This window comes from Loxodonta africana, chromosome 2 (genome assembly GCF_030014295.1).
Source record: "Loxodonta africana isolate mLoxAfr1 chromosome 2, mLoxAfr1.hap2, whole genome shotgun sequence".
In the NCBI taxonomy this organism is placed as follows: Eukaryota; Metazoa; Chordata; class Mammalia; order Proboscidea; family Elephantidae; genus Loxodonta; species Loxodonta africana.
In genome coordinates this window covers 31210640-31226862 of record NC_087343.1, presented here as the reverse complement: position 1 = coordinate 31226862, position 16223 = coordinate 31210640, and the positions used below count along the sequence as shown (strand labels likewise).

Genomic DNA, 16223 nt, shown 5'->3' with positions numbered 1-16223 from the left:
TCATAGCAACCCAATAGAACAGAGTAGAACTGCCCTATAGGCTTTCCAGGGAGCAGCTGGTGGATTTGAACTGCCGACCTTTTGGTTAGCAGTTGTAGCTCTTAACCACTGCACCACCAGGGCTCCAAAGTAGTTAGTTTAACCCAATTGTCACTTGAACTGAATCCATTTGTCTCTTAAAAACAAATGTTATAGAGAGTGTGTTGTAAGTCACATAGCAGTTTTTCATCTTGTGCGTCATCCTGCCCACTTCCATCTCCCAGCCAATTTCCAACGTCATGTGCTAAAAGTTTACATCCATTTTTCTAGGCTCAGAGCTTCTGTTGAAATCTGTTTGAAACAGTCTTAACCCCTTGAAATTTTAATTTAGCCTAGTCCTATCGTGACTAATTCTCTCTCCCCCTAGCTACTCTTTCCTCTCTGGATTCCTCATATTCCTGTGAGCCTGCTATATATACCACAATGGATGGTGCTGGTTATGTATGGTGAGACTTCCTGTTGCCATTGAGCCAATTCCAACTCATGGTGACCCTACAGGACAGAGTAGAACTTCCTATAGGGTTTCCAGGGCTGTAATCTTTACTGGAGAGGTTGGTGGGTTTGAACCTCCAGCCTTTTGGTTAGTAACTGTGCATTTAGCCTCTGAACCACAAGTGCTCCTTATGGGGAGAGTGTCAGGAGAAAAAGTGTTCACCACTGTCTCTAAACAGAGTTGAAAGATAATGATTTTTTTGTTGTTGTTTTTGTTTTTCTGTTTCTGGTGGTCAAACACACTTTGATGGTAGTATTGGGAGAAGAGTAACTTCATTCCAATTCATGGAACCCTGCTTGTTTGGTCTATTCCCATACACCAAGAATGTATTAATTCATGGGACCTCTGAAACAGGATTTCTTCATTTCTATCCATAGATGGTTCACCCGCAGCAGAGACTTCTAGGCATCAGGAAGATACCTTTTGCCTTAGGATTGCCCAAAAGCAAAACAAAGCAAAATGTATCAAAATCTTGATCAGATGATAAATCAACAATATAGTTTTAAATAATTTGGTTGCAGAGCATAGTCATTTATAACTCAATGATCAATTAACAAAGAGAGACTGCATAACCAGTTAAACCAGGCAAAATTAATCTACAGAACCCTAAATATTGTAAACAAACTGACCCAAGCTGCTGCTGGGGTAGTTTCAAACGTTAAACAGCATATTAGAAATCAATAACTAGTCCATCTTGTCTTGACCAAAAGTCAGTATCAGTCTTTCAGGCATCCGGTAGATAAGCAGAGGTCCGCCTAAATGCACTGGTAAAATAATTCACAGTGTAAGAGCACAATCATCCCTAAAATATGCAATAATTCAAAACCCAAGGTCGCTGTCCGAATAAACAGGAGCTTTTTTTTTACGCTCTGTGAAAGAAGAATAGAATTTGGAGGCATTGTAGTAGGTTCTGTTGTTTAGGCTCATTCCACTAATTTCTCTCTTAGGAATTGGACTCAGAATACTGGACCTCCAGAAGACTTTGGGGGTTTGAGATGAGAGCAAAAGAGTACCCTACATTCTATTCTTAACTCTGGAAAGCAATAGTTCTGTTCATGTTCTCCATGCCGCAATAACAAGAAGCAGTTGAGTAGAGAAATCTGCATGGTATGTTATGGGCAGTGAATTTCTGAGGTGGTACCGCCAGGACTGTATGGTCCCAAAGAGGCAAAGAAAAACAGCAGACATTTCTTCGTGGTTTGAGAAAGGGCCAGGATTTTACTTCAGACGAAAAGATCCAGTTGAGTAAAGCATGCTTATGACATAACAAAGTTAGGCTGCTATAGAAAACATCAAGATCAATTCCATGGACCCCAGGGAACACCAATCTGAAAGGGTGAAGTCTTCCCTGAATCTGGTTATTGTTCATCACTGTTTATATTTAGCAGGACAAGATACTCTCTAAAAATTTAATCAACCCAGTTGAAGAAGGTACAGTTTTATGTTAAGGAAAAATACTAATTGACTATGTTTTAAAACTGAACAATGCTGAATTGTTTGAATATATTTGAAAGTGAATAGTGTGAGAAGTTTTGTTTACGTGTGTTGAATGTTTGACAGAAGACACTCATTCACTTTTTCTTTCAAGGAATACTTAGTAAGCAGAAGCTCTGTGCCGTGCACATTTGAGTTCCATGAAAATCACACCTCAAATGGATAAGATTTATTCATTCAAAGTTGCACAATATGGGAGGTAGAAAATAATACCTCTCTCTTGCTCCTGGAGCCCTGGTGGTACAGTGGTTAAGAGCTACATCTGCTAACCAAAAATGTCTGCAGTTTGAATCAATCAGCTGCTCCTTGGATGCTTATGGGGCAGTTTTCTCTGTCCTATAGGATCACTATGAGTTGAAATTGACTCAACAGCAACGGGTTTGATTTTTTTTTTTTTAACTGAGCCCTCCTAGTATAGTGGTTAAGAGCTCAGCTGCTAACCAACAGGTCAGCAGTTCGCAACTACCAGCTGCTCCTTGGAAACCCTATGGGGCAGTTCTGAACTTTTCTATAGGGTTGCTATGAGTCGGAATCTACTCGACAGCGACTGGTTTGGTCAGGCTCCTGGAAATTTTTTCACAGAAGGTGAAGCAGGTTAAAAGCACAAGTCTTTTTTTTTTTTTTTTTTTCCAGTGTCTTCCTTCCGCATTAAGAAAAGTTTACAATATCTTAAGTCATTATTTGTCATTTCAAAGTATGTTGAACACAAACTTCTGAAGCACACACACACACACACACACAAATCACCTGCAATTCAAGTCTTTAAAGTAAGTATTGATTCAATCATCTTTTTCTCTAGAAATTTTGCTATCCATCCTACACGCATTCTTAACTTTTTAGTCAATAATTTCCCACAAAATTCCTCCATGGGTTATTTTTCGGAAGTATGAGTTTCAATTGTGTTTTCTCTATTAAATGATAGAGAAAAGTCATGACTACTTAAGCAATTCTCTGACATATTCTATTTTAATTATTTTAATACAATTTAGGCTATGACAAATAAGCATCTTTATAGACATACCTCAAGGTATGCCTTTTATATCCTTATGGAAAAAAAATTGCATTGGGATAATTGTCGAAGAGTATGCAAATTTAATTCTTTGAAGGAAGATGGTTATTTCCTTAGTATAATTTTTTTTTTTAACAAATTCACACACTTACCCCAAGTTTATATATCTTTTCCAAACATTACCTGTTATGATTCTTGTAGTCACTTTAAATCTGGGAGTAAAAAAAAGAAATTACTTTTCCAGTCTTTTAATAACCAGTCAGAATTAATAGATTTCTCATATAAATATATGTATTTTTTATCATGACATTTTATGAAATGTGATTATATCCTTAACTGAATTTTCAACTAGTATGAGGTTTTTACTGATTTGTAAAGCTTCATTTTATATGGGCAGTGTGAGTATTATTGTGAGTGCATGTGTGGATATTTCACCAATCTATCTTTTCTGCTTTAATTTTCTGCATTTTCTAGATTACAACAGCTGCTCTCATATTTCAGCTAGAATTTAAAACAGATTGACCAAGTTTCAACATAATTTAGAGATATTAGCGCTGGTGGTCCAGTGGTTAAGAGCTACGGCTGCTAACCAAAAGGTCAGCAGTTTAGATTCACCAGCTGCTCCTGGAAACCCTTAACTGGGCAATTCTACTCTGTCCTATAAAAAAAAAAATAGGGCCACTATAAGTCAGAGTTGGCTCCACAACAACAGGTTTTTTGTTTTTTAATTTAGAAATTAACTGGTGAGGGGGGCGTAGGGAGGATAGACATGTGTTTTTATGTGTTGTGCAGTTGGTTCGGAAACCCAGGTGGCGTGGTTAAGTGCTACGGTTGCTAACCAAGAGGTCGGCAGTTCAAATCTGCCAGGCGCTCCTTGGAAACTCTATGGGGTAGTTCCACTCTGTCCTATAGGGTCGCTATGAGTTGGAATCGACTCGACAGCAGTGGATTTGGTTTTGGAGTTGGTTCTGACTCATAGTAAACCTATGTAGAATAGAACAAAACACTGCTCAGGCTTGTGCCATCCTCACAATTGTTGCTATATTTGAGCCCGTTGTCGCAGACACTGTGTCAGTCCATCTCATTGAGAGTCTTTCTCTCTTTTGCTGACCCTCCACTTTATCAAGCATGATGTGCTTCTCTAGGGACCAGTCCCTTCTAATAGACCTATGTATAATATTAAATATTCCTTTCCAATAACATGATGAAGCTATTGCTTTAAACAGATAATTTATGTTCCATCCTGAAGATATGATATTGTCTCTGTACTGATACTACAAACTTAGTGAAAATATACTCAATATTTCATAATTTTGCATATCTGTAGCATTGTATTTTCTTTTCCTGCAACATAAAACTGATCACTAAAATAAATATGATAATCTATCTTCAAGGGTACATAGTACAACACAGTATTCTTGCAAATATTTTGAACATTTATTACACAATTATTAAAATATCTATAATGCTGTATCATATTTTAGCAACTGTCATCAATAGTTATTTTGGATTTCCTCATTAAGTATTGAACAAGAAGTTAGAAAACTCCAAAAATATTTTTGAAGGAAATGTGAGAATTTTGGATAATAATTATTGTTCATCTTGGCATGCCCCTGCATTAAAATCAGTTTTAGTCAAAAACACAAAACAAAGCAAACAAAAAAAAAAAAACCCAAAAAACTTACTCTTAGTTTTTAAAGGAAAATTGTTTAGCAATATGTGTTAACTTTGATTTTGCTATATTTAAGATTATTCTTTAATATTTAGTGACTGTGAGAAACCAGGTCATTCCCAGACTGATTTAAAAGCCCTTGTGCCTTCATAACGGGCCACAATTTTGCTCAAAGTTACTTCCCATGTTCATGAGCTAACTGGGATTGCAATATTGGCAGGAATATTGGTTTCAAACGTATGCTAAATATTTGGCCTATTTTGCATGTATGTATTTTAATTTTCTCAAATTCCTCAATGTAAAACAGAGTGCTACTGGAAAGTAATGATATTCCAAAAAGTCATCTAAAAATCATTGTGTTTTGTGTATATTTACCCAAGTACAGAAGAAGCAATTAAGTTATTTTCAGTGTGACAAGAGAGAAAACTAAGTGAGTCACCGAGATCTGAAGGAAGGCATTGTACTTCCGGTCCTGGTAATTCTCCAGGCACTTTGTGTGGGCTTCATTCTGTAATTAATAAAAACATATTCTTAAGATTTCTACTTCACTTTATTTGATCTTATGAAAATTTTTGAATTTTGGTTTCATGTAAAGGATTCTTATTTTACTTCGCTTATTGTATTTTTTTATTGTGTAATAGATTTTGCCACTGATTTTTTTTTTCAGGTCTAAATATATGGCTCAAAATCAATAATGAGCATGACACAGCAACTCGATATTTTAATAAAATAGTTTTCTTATTGTTAGATTGCACCAGACAATAGCTATTGGGAGTTTCATCCTTAAAATGTAAATGAAAAGACATCCTTTTAAAGTGTGTGTGATTGTGTGTAAGATAATTCTTTTAAAACAATGTTGGAAATTAACAGAAAAAAGAATATAGTTAAAATAAACCAAGGGGGAGAAAAAAAAAAAAAAACGTTGCCAATGAATCAATTCTGACTCAAAGCGACCCTATAGGACAGAGTAGAATGGCCCCATAGGGTTTCCTAGGAGTACCTAGTGGATTCGAACTGCCAACCTTTTCGTTAGCAGCCATAGCTCTTAACCACTACACCACCAGAGCTTCCATAGTTAAAACAGGTGGAAGGAATTAGAGAAGGTGGGAACTAAATGATAAATCTAAAGTCAAGATTTGAATGACTGAAATAATAATAAAATTTTTGCAAATATTTTATTTTATAACTAAAATTCATTATTTTCAGACAATATATTCTGAATATCCTATCATTTGCTAAAATATCTTAGTTTCTGTTTGGAAGTCATCTTCAGTCCAACCATCATAATTTTAAAATATACTTAATTTTCCTTGAGTTTTTTTTTTTTTAATCGATCAGAGAAAGTGTAGTGGCTATGATTACTATCACGTTTGGCTAAATATTTTTCCAGACTCCTAAATATTTGTCTGTCAGTTTGTCATACTGTGTTGCCTTGTGTGTTGCTGTGATGCTGGAGTCTATGGCACTGGAATTTCAAATACTAGCAGGGTCACCCGTTGCGGACAGGATTTCATGGGACTTCCAGACTAAGACAGACTAGGAGGAAGGGTCAGTTTATCTACTTCCAATAATTGGCCCATGAAAACCCTACAGATCACAGCAGAATATTATCTAATATGAGCCCCAGGTTGGAAGACACTCAAAATATCCAGTGTTCACAACAATGGACTTGAGCGCATCAACAAATCATGAAGAAAACACAGGGCCAGACAGTGTTTACTTCTGTTTGCATGAAGTTGCCATGAGCTGGAAGCAACTTGATGGCATCTAACAACATCAACATACTTGTATTTAGAGTTACCAGTAGAAGAGAGGACACAAAAGTAATTTGGAAAAAAAAACTTTTTTTTTTTCTTTTTTTTAATTTGGTGACAAACAACCCACTAAACTAACAATGTCACTGAATTCCAAGCAAGATAAACAAAAATCAAATCTAGATAGTAAAGTCAGGCTGTAAAGAACCAACAAAATAATATCAGATGTTTTAATGAGAATAAAATTCTTGAAAAGTGGGTTGTTTTCATATTTTTTTAAATATCTAATTAAATTATAATGTCATTATCTAATAATGTGTGAGAGATATAGATTTTGCTCCCCGCACATTTTAATAAATCAACAAAAAGTGTAAAATGAAACATTTCTTAATGGCAAAAAAATAAATAGCAACATGTTTTATTATTATATTATTACAATTATGTTAAATGACAGGAAATTAATTTTCAGTTGTGTATACATATGTAAAATTTCCTATGCAATTCATGTAACAATACAGACTTTTTTCTATTTTTTATTAACACATCATTTTATATTTTGTTTACTTATTAATATTTTCCATAAAATAGAGTTTTGAGATCCCTTTACATAATGCATTGGCTTTGCCAAACAGAACTTATTCTTCCACAGTTAATAGTAAAAGGCAGCTACACCCAGGATTTCCATTGTCTTAGTCTAAAAACCCTGGTGGTGTAGTGGTTAAGAGCTGTGGCTGCTAACCAAAAGGTTGGCAGTTCAAATCCACCAGGCACTCCTTAGAAATTCTGTGGGGCAGTTCTACTCTGTCCCATAGGGTCACTATGGGTCAGAATCGACTCAGTGGCAATGGGTTTGGTTTTTTTATGGTTTAGTCCAAAAAATTTATTGGACAATATTGACAATCATGTTTCTTTGTTTGTATTGTATTGTTTTCCTGAATGTATAAAGGTGAGAAGAGTACAGTATTATTTGAGGAAAGACACTTCATACTTTAATTACTTCAATTTTTGTTACCAATTCCTTTGACTTTTTTTCCCCATTTCATTGAGAAATTAATACTAATTTATTCAAAAGAATGTGTAAAACATCTCAGTTAAAATAGTAGAAAAATAAACAGCTGCTATCAACATCATCTGATGAGAGTATTTTTATGAAAAAGATGTAAAAAGATATAATGACTTTTTATAAACTGTGTTTTCATATGAATATCTTACTTAAAAGTATGTACTTTAATCAGTGATTTACTTCAAACTAGGTAATTTCACAGCAGAGGGATTCATTTTTTTTTTTTTTTTAGTGTCTGCAGATGATTCCATTGTATATTAATTAGCCTAACCACATCCAATAAGATGCATATTTCACTTGTTTATAATTTTTGTGAATCAAGTACAGCTTCTAATACATATCATTCTCTATGTACATATCTATCTGTTTCATTTCTTCCTAATTTTATTTCATTAAAAACATCTTTTCTTTCTTTCCTCTTGGAATAAGAATACCAGCAATGCAAGGATACATGTACAAAAATATGCATTATAATGTTGTTTGAAAAATTAAGATGTAGTCATTAAAAGAATATTATTTGCATATAGAAATGCCTGATATGCATTTTATTTAAAGAAATTTGATTTTATGATATGATTTTTCTAATAATCAATGATGAATAAGCTTGCATATATGTAAAAGGATACTATGAAAAAAGGGGAAACATTTGATCTTTTAAGTAACGTGTATCCAGATTCTAGGGATTTATTAGAAAAAATATTAGTCTTTCTCTTAAATTTTAGTTTAGTGGAGATGGTAAACAATTACAGAAAATATCGTGACTATTGAGAGTGGAAGTGAAGTGTGCAATGAATTCTATTGCAGGCGCAGCTACCCTATCTGGAGAGTCAGGAAAGGTGTCCCTGAGGATGAAACTTAAAAATTTAGTATGATAAATACATACAATTTAGGTCAAGGAAAATACAGAGAAGATAGAAGAGTGTTAAAGGATGAGTGAAGCATATGCAAACATCAGGAATTAGAGCTAGAACAGGCCCTTTGGGAAATGAAGGAAAAAGAAAAACATAACAAAGCAGAGCAATTGGTACGTATAGAATGCAAGAGGCAAAAGAGGCAGAAATACTTTTGGAGGATCAGTGAGATTATCAAGGATTGAAAAATAAGGCTACAACATTTGCATGCCATCCCTCCAGCAATTAGAAGTATGTTTGTTATAAGGTTTATTCCAATTCAAAATTTCTGTGACCATATGATAAAAGTAAACATTTCTTTTGTGTTGTTTGTTATATTACTCCCTTTTTATGGAAGAAGTTTAGAGAAACAAATTACCTTCCCCAATGTAACATGAGAAGCCCTGGTGGCGTAGTGCTTGAAAGCTTGGCTGTTAACCAAAAGGTCAGCAGTTCAAATCCACCAGCTGCTCCTTGGAAACCCTATGGGGCAGTTCTACTCTGTCTTGCAGGGTGGCTATAAGTTGGAATTGACTGGACAGCACCTAACAACAACAACAGCAACAACAATGACATAGCGAGTTGCATGACACAAACCCTGTATTTTAATGAATATTTTAAGCTAGGAAAAATATGACCAGATTTGTGATACAGAAAAGTGTTTGAAGTAGAGCAAGAGTGGAGGCAGGCATCAGTTCTGGCATTTCTTCAGTGGCCCAGATATGATAAGATGGAGGGCAACATCAGAATGGTAACCTTAGGAATGGATATAGGTAGATGAGTAGGGAAGATATTTTACAGAAGAAAAGGCTATTTTGATGATTCTTTGGATGTTGGGTTTGGAAGTGAAGGCTGGTTAAAATGTGAAATGTAGATTTCTAAGTTTGGCTGCCATAAAAAAAGAACGTGCAGATAGTCCAATAATTCAAAGATGTAATGGGACACAACTCAGGAAGAGGTACAGCCAGGATGTCAAAGGAATTGTGAAGCATATGATAGAAGACAGCATGGTGAGGACAGGTTGGTTAAGAGTCAAGTTTCAGAATAATATTTGAACTGCAAAAACTTTAAGATCTGGTCCAATTCAAACAATTTATGACAATGTGGTTGATTTGTCTATTTTAAATACTCAAAGATCATTCCTCCACTTTAATAATTAATTTTTACAGATTGGGATATATGAAATAAGGAAAGATAATTTATGAAAAAAAAATCCTAACTTTTTTCTTAAGAAATTATTTACATGGCCACAGGGTAGGGGAAACGCTATTTTACATGCCTCAAAAAGCTTATAAATCAATTTCTAAAAAAAGAACTTTATTATCTAAAGAATTAGGTACCCTTTCATGGCCATATACAGAATAAAAAATTACATTTCCAACTGTTCTCTCTGAGGACAGAGCCTGTGCTGCTAAAATTTGTTATGCTTCAGGGTTTGGGGTGATGTGGAGGTGAAGGAAAAATAGTTTATAACTAACGTATACATCCTAAATTTACCAAAATAGTGAGTTTGGAAATGCCTCATATCTTTAATTTTATTGATTTTAAAAGTTATTTAGTTTTCATCAAGATTTTTACAAGTTCCAGGACAATGGGTTTTATCTTTTCATTGCATTAGAGGCTTAGATCTTGGTAGCCATCTCTTTAGAAATATCCTGACAACACTGTATTGTGAAAAAATATTCATTTTTATTATGTTTTAAATCTAATCACTTATGATGTGTAAACATAATTGCTTAAACTTTTTTTTTTTTTTTTAGTATAATCAAAACTGAAATGTTTAGGTTCTCCTCAGTGAAAATGAACAAAACCATTGAGATCGTCACTACGGTGATGTTCTCTGGAGACTAATTGATATCTGTCAATATTTGTGTACTAACAATGCATATATTTACACAACTCTTCTTTTCTACCTCTCTGAAGCTTCACACTGACCAAGATAAAGGAGATGGAAATTTAAAATACATATTAACAGGAGATGGAGCTGGCAGTCTGTTCGTTATAGATGAAAACACAGGAGATATTCATGCGGCAAAGAAACTAGACAGAGAAGAAAAATCCCTATACATTCTTCGTGCCAAGGCAATAGACAGAAAGACCGGGAGACAGGTGGAACCTGAATCTGAATTTATCATTAAAATCCATGATATCAATGACAATGAGCCAAAATTCACGAAAGACTTATACACGGCCAGTGTTCCTGAAATGTCTGGAGTCGGTAGGTATTTGCTAATCAATTTAAGCAAACTTATTTCTGTGTTTGCCCAAGTAATTATGATGCTTTATAGTTATGATGTGTTCTTTTTCAAGATAAGAGCTGTAAATGGAATCCACTCTTTAGTATTAAGCAACTAGTTTTAATTATTTCAAATTCCATATATCTTAATACCACTTGCTATACTTTAAGTGATATCAAAGATGATTGCTGAGAGCGTTATCCCGTTACATTACAATCAACACCCTCACTTCTATCTACTCCACTGCATACAAATGGCAGTCAAGTTGAATATGTTTCTGCGTGAAACGAAAGGAATATGCAAACACAGTCAGCGTTTTTGGAAATTTTTGTTTGCATTATTTTGAGTAATAACTAATGCTTGCATTTGACAAATATCCTTTGGAATACTGTCTCATTTGATCATTAAAACAACCTTATGTGGTAAGCATGGTAGACTGAACTTTAAATCCCTATTCTGTTAATTAAGAAACTAAGGTTCAGGAAGATTAAACAAGTGAATTAAGATCAAATAACCTGGTTGCATCAGGACAAGATTCCGGGTCTTTTTGTTATTGTAGTTCACATTTCACTATTGAACACCGAGATTTTCATGCAAATTGAAAATAATTATTTAACCTTTTAAGGCTGCCGGTATTTTTATATACCACTTATTATTATATGATGTTTTCATCTGTCTGACTACCTTCATCTTTATTAGTATGAAAGATTCAGATTTATTAATAAGATAATAAAAGGGGATTCTTTAAAATTAAATGTTTCTGTAAAGCAGTGATATATACTTATTGTACTATAATATCCAAAGAGCCCTGGTGGCACAGTGGTAAAGTGCTCAGCTGCTAAACAATAGGTCAGTGGTTTGAACCCACCAGCCGCTCCGCAGGAGAAAGACCTGGCAAGTCGGCTTCTGTAAAAAGTACAGCCTTGGAAACCCTTCGGGGGCAATTTTATTCTGTCCTATAGGGTCGCTATGAGCCTGGACAGCACACAACAACAACAACAATATAATATCCAAAATATGCACCCAGGTTCCCAAATCTGTTACCACTTAGTTTAATGTAATTTCAAAAGCACTTTTAAGTATATGATTTCAATATTATCGTAGTTAATATATTTCAGTCTAAAATAATGCTTAATTAAGAGAATCAAACTTATGTCCACCTTTACTGAGTTATTAACGTAGATAATTTTCTTAACCATGTGTGCTGTCAACTCTGAAGGATCAAGAGATTGTAAAGAAGGTTCTTCCCTCTAAACCTAATATTGGAATCCCATCTACACAGTTCTACTGCTATTTCACATATTCAGTCCAATAATGTGAAAAAGACTTATTAAAGTACTGTGGGATCATAAAGCCCGAGATAAAACATGAGTCAATCTGTTTTCTTTGTTTCTTTCTTTCCTTTCCTTTTCTTTCTTTTTCTTCCTTCCTTCCTTCCTTTCTCTCTCTCTCCCTCCCTTTCTTTTCTTTCTTTCTCTCTCTCCCTCCCTCCCTCCCTCCCTCCCTCCCTCCCTCTCTCTCTCTCTCTTTCTTTCTTTCTTTCTTTCTTTCTTTCTTTCTTTCTTTCTTTCTTTCTTTCTTTCTTTCTTTCTTTCTTTCTTTCTTTCTTTCTTTCTTTCTTTCTTTCTTTCTTTCTTTCTTTCTCTCTCTCTCTCTCTCTCTCTCTCTTTCTTTTCTTTCTTTCTTTCTTTCTCTCTCTCTCTCTCTCTTTCTCTCTCTCTCTTTCTGTCTTTCTTTCCTCCCTCCCTTCCTTCCTTCCTTCCTTTATTTCCATTTTTATATCTCTTAGCCTTTTACAGTTTCCTGGATAGTACTGAATTGATTCATATAATAATATATGTCATATCCTCTTAATTGAAGTATATTTGAGATGATGCAACATCTCAAATTACAATCTCCAAATCAGTCTTCTATAACTGAGCCTTCTGTAGCAGTTTGGTTATCTGGTTAACAACTGCAACCTCTGTAAAATATTATTGCTTTTCTTGTATGTAAGTTTCTTTGCCTGTGGTTTTGGCACCTGTCAGCAAATACTTTTTCATTTGTCTTTCTCCAAGAATAGAGATACCTGGAGGAGAAAAAAGCGCAATTAAGATGACAGAAATATGTCATTATGAGAAATTTGCCTTATAATTTGTTTTGAGTATATTTTTATAATCTTCAAAGTATTATCTCACTTTATAACATAATCTTATTCTTTCAGACAATATTGATATATAGTTTTAGATAACCTGTGTTTTCCTCCTGTATTATTTTTTGATATTTGCCTTCTCCTCAATGTCCAGAATTCCAACAAAACTAAGGAAAACATTTGGAAGTTAGCCATATGATTCAGATGACCAGTGTTTGGAACTAATGGCTAATGTCCAGAATTCCAACAAAACTAAGGAAAACATTTGGAAGTTAGCCATATGATTCAGATGACCAGTGTTTGGAACTAATAAATAACGGTTTGAGAAGTACAGATAAATATAATATTATATCTAAATTAAAAAAAAAAAAAGATGTGTTCTCTATCCTGAAATAGTGTTGCTTTTTTACTGTAAGTCGCCTGTCTTATTTAGAAGAAAAAATTTATAAAAATTAACTTACTATAATATTTGAAGATATGATTTGCATTGCTTTTACCTATACAAATAAACTATTTTACATAGGAAAACTCAAGAGTGATATTCAGGAATCTTTTTTCAGGCTAAGTGTGATGCACATATTTATAGTGAAAGTCATGCCTTATCAAAAAAATAAAGTATGCATATTTAAATGAAGTAATTTGCAATGATTCAATACCAATTTTTTTTTTTTTTCATTGTATTAGTGATTTTCATTTAAATCAGAGTTGATAACTCCCACTAGTTAACTCTGGGGAAAATAGAAGTCTAAAGAAATACAACAAAATGCCTATTAATATCCTCTTCTTTCTAAAGCTACCCTCCAATGTTCCCCTTTAACATTGCTCTCTCCTACTTTCCCCCTTCTTTGTGTTCATTTTTATGTCAATGTATTTGTCTCTCATGTTTGTCTCTATCAACTCCTCTCTCTACTTTTATCCCTTCACTCTGTTTTTTTTTTTTTTTTTTTTTTCTGTCACAACCATATGCCATATTCAATTCTGGTGCTCAGAATGACATGTCAACTCCAACAAACTCTTTAAACTGAAACTAATTAGCATCTACTGATCAAAGCCAATAATCTGGATGACATAGAAGGATATATAATGAAGTAAAATGAAATATACTTTAGTTAGAATGTTTGTACCGGTTTCCCTACATTTTTTTTTTTTTTTTCATTTCTTATGGTCATTACATCACTGACTAAAGATTATGTGTCTACCGCCTTGTATATTTGCATGTATTCAGTTTCATTTGGACAAATTTCCAGAGTGTAAATGTGGTGGTTTTGAAAACATGCTTTCTGATTGATTGCATTTTCCTCTTAAATGTTCCCTCAAAACGTGATCCAGTTCCTCACTACTACCAGAAAACCCTAGTTAATTTTTCGCAAGTTACATACAAGTGTACTCACTTTGAATATGTCTTTTAACCATTTATAAACTTTATAGTGTAAAATACATACATTATTTCTTATCCAATTTTATTACTAAATCATATTAATTGTGTAAAAATTTCTGAGAAAACACTCCCACACAAGCAAATTAACTTTCCATTCCCTATTGTCCCTTAGGTATTATTTCCTTTTGTTATAATAAATAAAACATAAAATCATTTTGTTTATCTGTGTTTAAAACACTTCTAATAGTGATCCTGAGAGATGAGACAAGTAGTGTGTAAGGTGTTTGAAGCTATATAGCCACACCGTAGCATTGGTTTCTATTCTTTAGAATATAATTTAGAAATATAACTTGAGAGCATAACTTCAGAAAATAACTTCCTTACCGTTTATTTAAGTATTTTTGGATAAATTAAAAAAGGATACACCTACAATATGGAGCACAAAATCAAAGCAAAATTTAACAAAATAATTGTGTTAAAAGGGGTCAGAAAAGATACAGAAATCTGTTACCTTGTGTGCCCATTGTGAAAGCTTACAATGATACCACAGTAAAAGAAAAATGAAATTGGTAACAAAAGAAATGCCATTTTTTTAATTAATGACTACATTTTGACATTTATGCTCAATAATTCATATTTCAATAATATTTCCAGATGTGAAAACAATTCTTAGTCTAACATATATTCAAACAGAGTTTTATAAAATATAAATCAGAAAATTCTATTAATTGAACTGCTCAACATTATCATGGGAAAAAAAATCATTTATCACTTTTGCTTGTATCTGTGTGGAACGTGGGTACAATATTTTTAAATGATCAAATATTACAGCTGGGATAGATTGAGAGAGTATGTACTGTTTTCATCTCACATGGCACATTCATTCTGCTCAAGTTGAGGACACAGAGGCCTCAAAGAGAAGAGCTTTATCATATCATATTATGATATATATATGAATAAGCGTTTATTTAAATACATAAATTGCTCAATTCATGTGTTCATATTCATGCCTGTTGCTAAATTCCTGTGTTCATATTGAAATATACTAATAGAAAACTATTAGTTTACTATAATATACAGTATATTAATTTTTGGAATTTACATAAGCATAAACACATAAAATTTGAGAAGGATTCATTAAAGCTCAATTAGAAAGCTTTTTTTTTTTTTTTTTTTTTGAGTATGTAATGTTTGTGGGACATTAAAGTAGGTAACAGTACCAACATGGAACTGTCCCTGTCCTCAAGAATAAATCCTATGTAGGAGACAAACTTGAGAAAAATTATAATATAGTTGAAAATGTCCAACGAACTCATTTTTCACAAGTGAATACACAACAGGCTTCAATGGACAGTGGTTTTAGAACCATTCCTTGAATCTTTACAGAGATCCAGGGAAACATAAGAAAAAGTCCATCAATATATTTCATTACCTTTAGCTCCTGAAAATAGCTCCTTTCAAGTTGTTTTACATTTTAAAAGATGATTCGTAATAGTAAAAATAGAGTAAATTAAATTTCATAAAATTATAAACAGAGGGCAGTGTTGAATTACTGCACTGCATGTGACACAGAATCGCACTTTATCTTTTTATAATATCTACTGATTTGCTTACATTCAGCAAATAGCTACCACTACACAGCACAGTGACAGGCATGACCAATCGGAGTACGTAATCTATATTTTAAGAAAGACACAGGTGTTTCATTATCAGATACATCTTGTACGTAAAAATATTTCACAGTCAATTTTATGTGATTTTTTTTTATAAAAGCAGGCTTCTTTATATTTCATTCAATTTACAGTATAGTTCATTTATCCAAGTAAAAAGCAGTGTTATAATGTTATCAGTGTTACATTTTTTAATGTATCTTCCCAATTAGCAATAATTGTATTCATTGGAAATTACATATTCATTTTATTTAGTGGAAAATTTCAGGCCCTCACGATATTTCCAGCTGATTAAAAATGCAGTCCATTAGTCTCGTTATATTCCTTTGGGTGATAAAATATTCTTCAGATTTTCCATTTTTTTTTAATTTACTCCAATAATAAAATAAAGGG

General features: G+C 33.4%; 1 protein-coding gene across 4 annotated transcripts in view; it reads left to right on the top strand.

Annotated features, from left to right (window-relative positions):
- CDH9 (cadherin 9) overlaps positions 1-16223 on the top strand; it is a 99606-nt gene that overhangs the window by 43119 nt on the left and 40264 nt on the right. For all 4 annotated transcript variants that reach the window (XM_023545401.2, XM_064270887.1, XM_003407886.3 and 1 more), the window contains exon 2: positions 10338-10632. In XM_023545401.2, coding sequence (XP_023401169.2) covers positions 10338-10632 — 295 coding nt within the window. The remainder of the gene's footprint in view (positions 1-10337; positions 10633-16223) is intronic.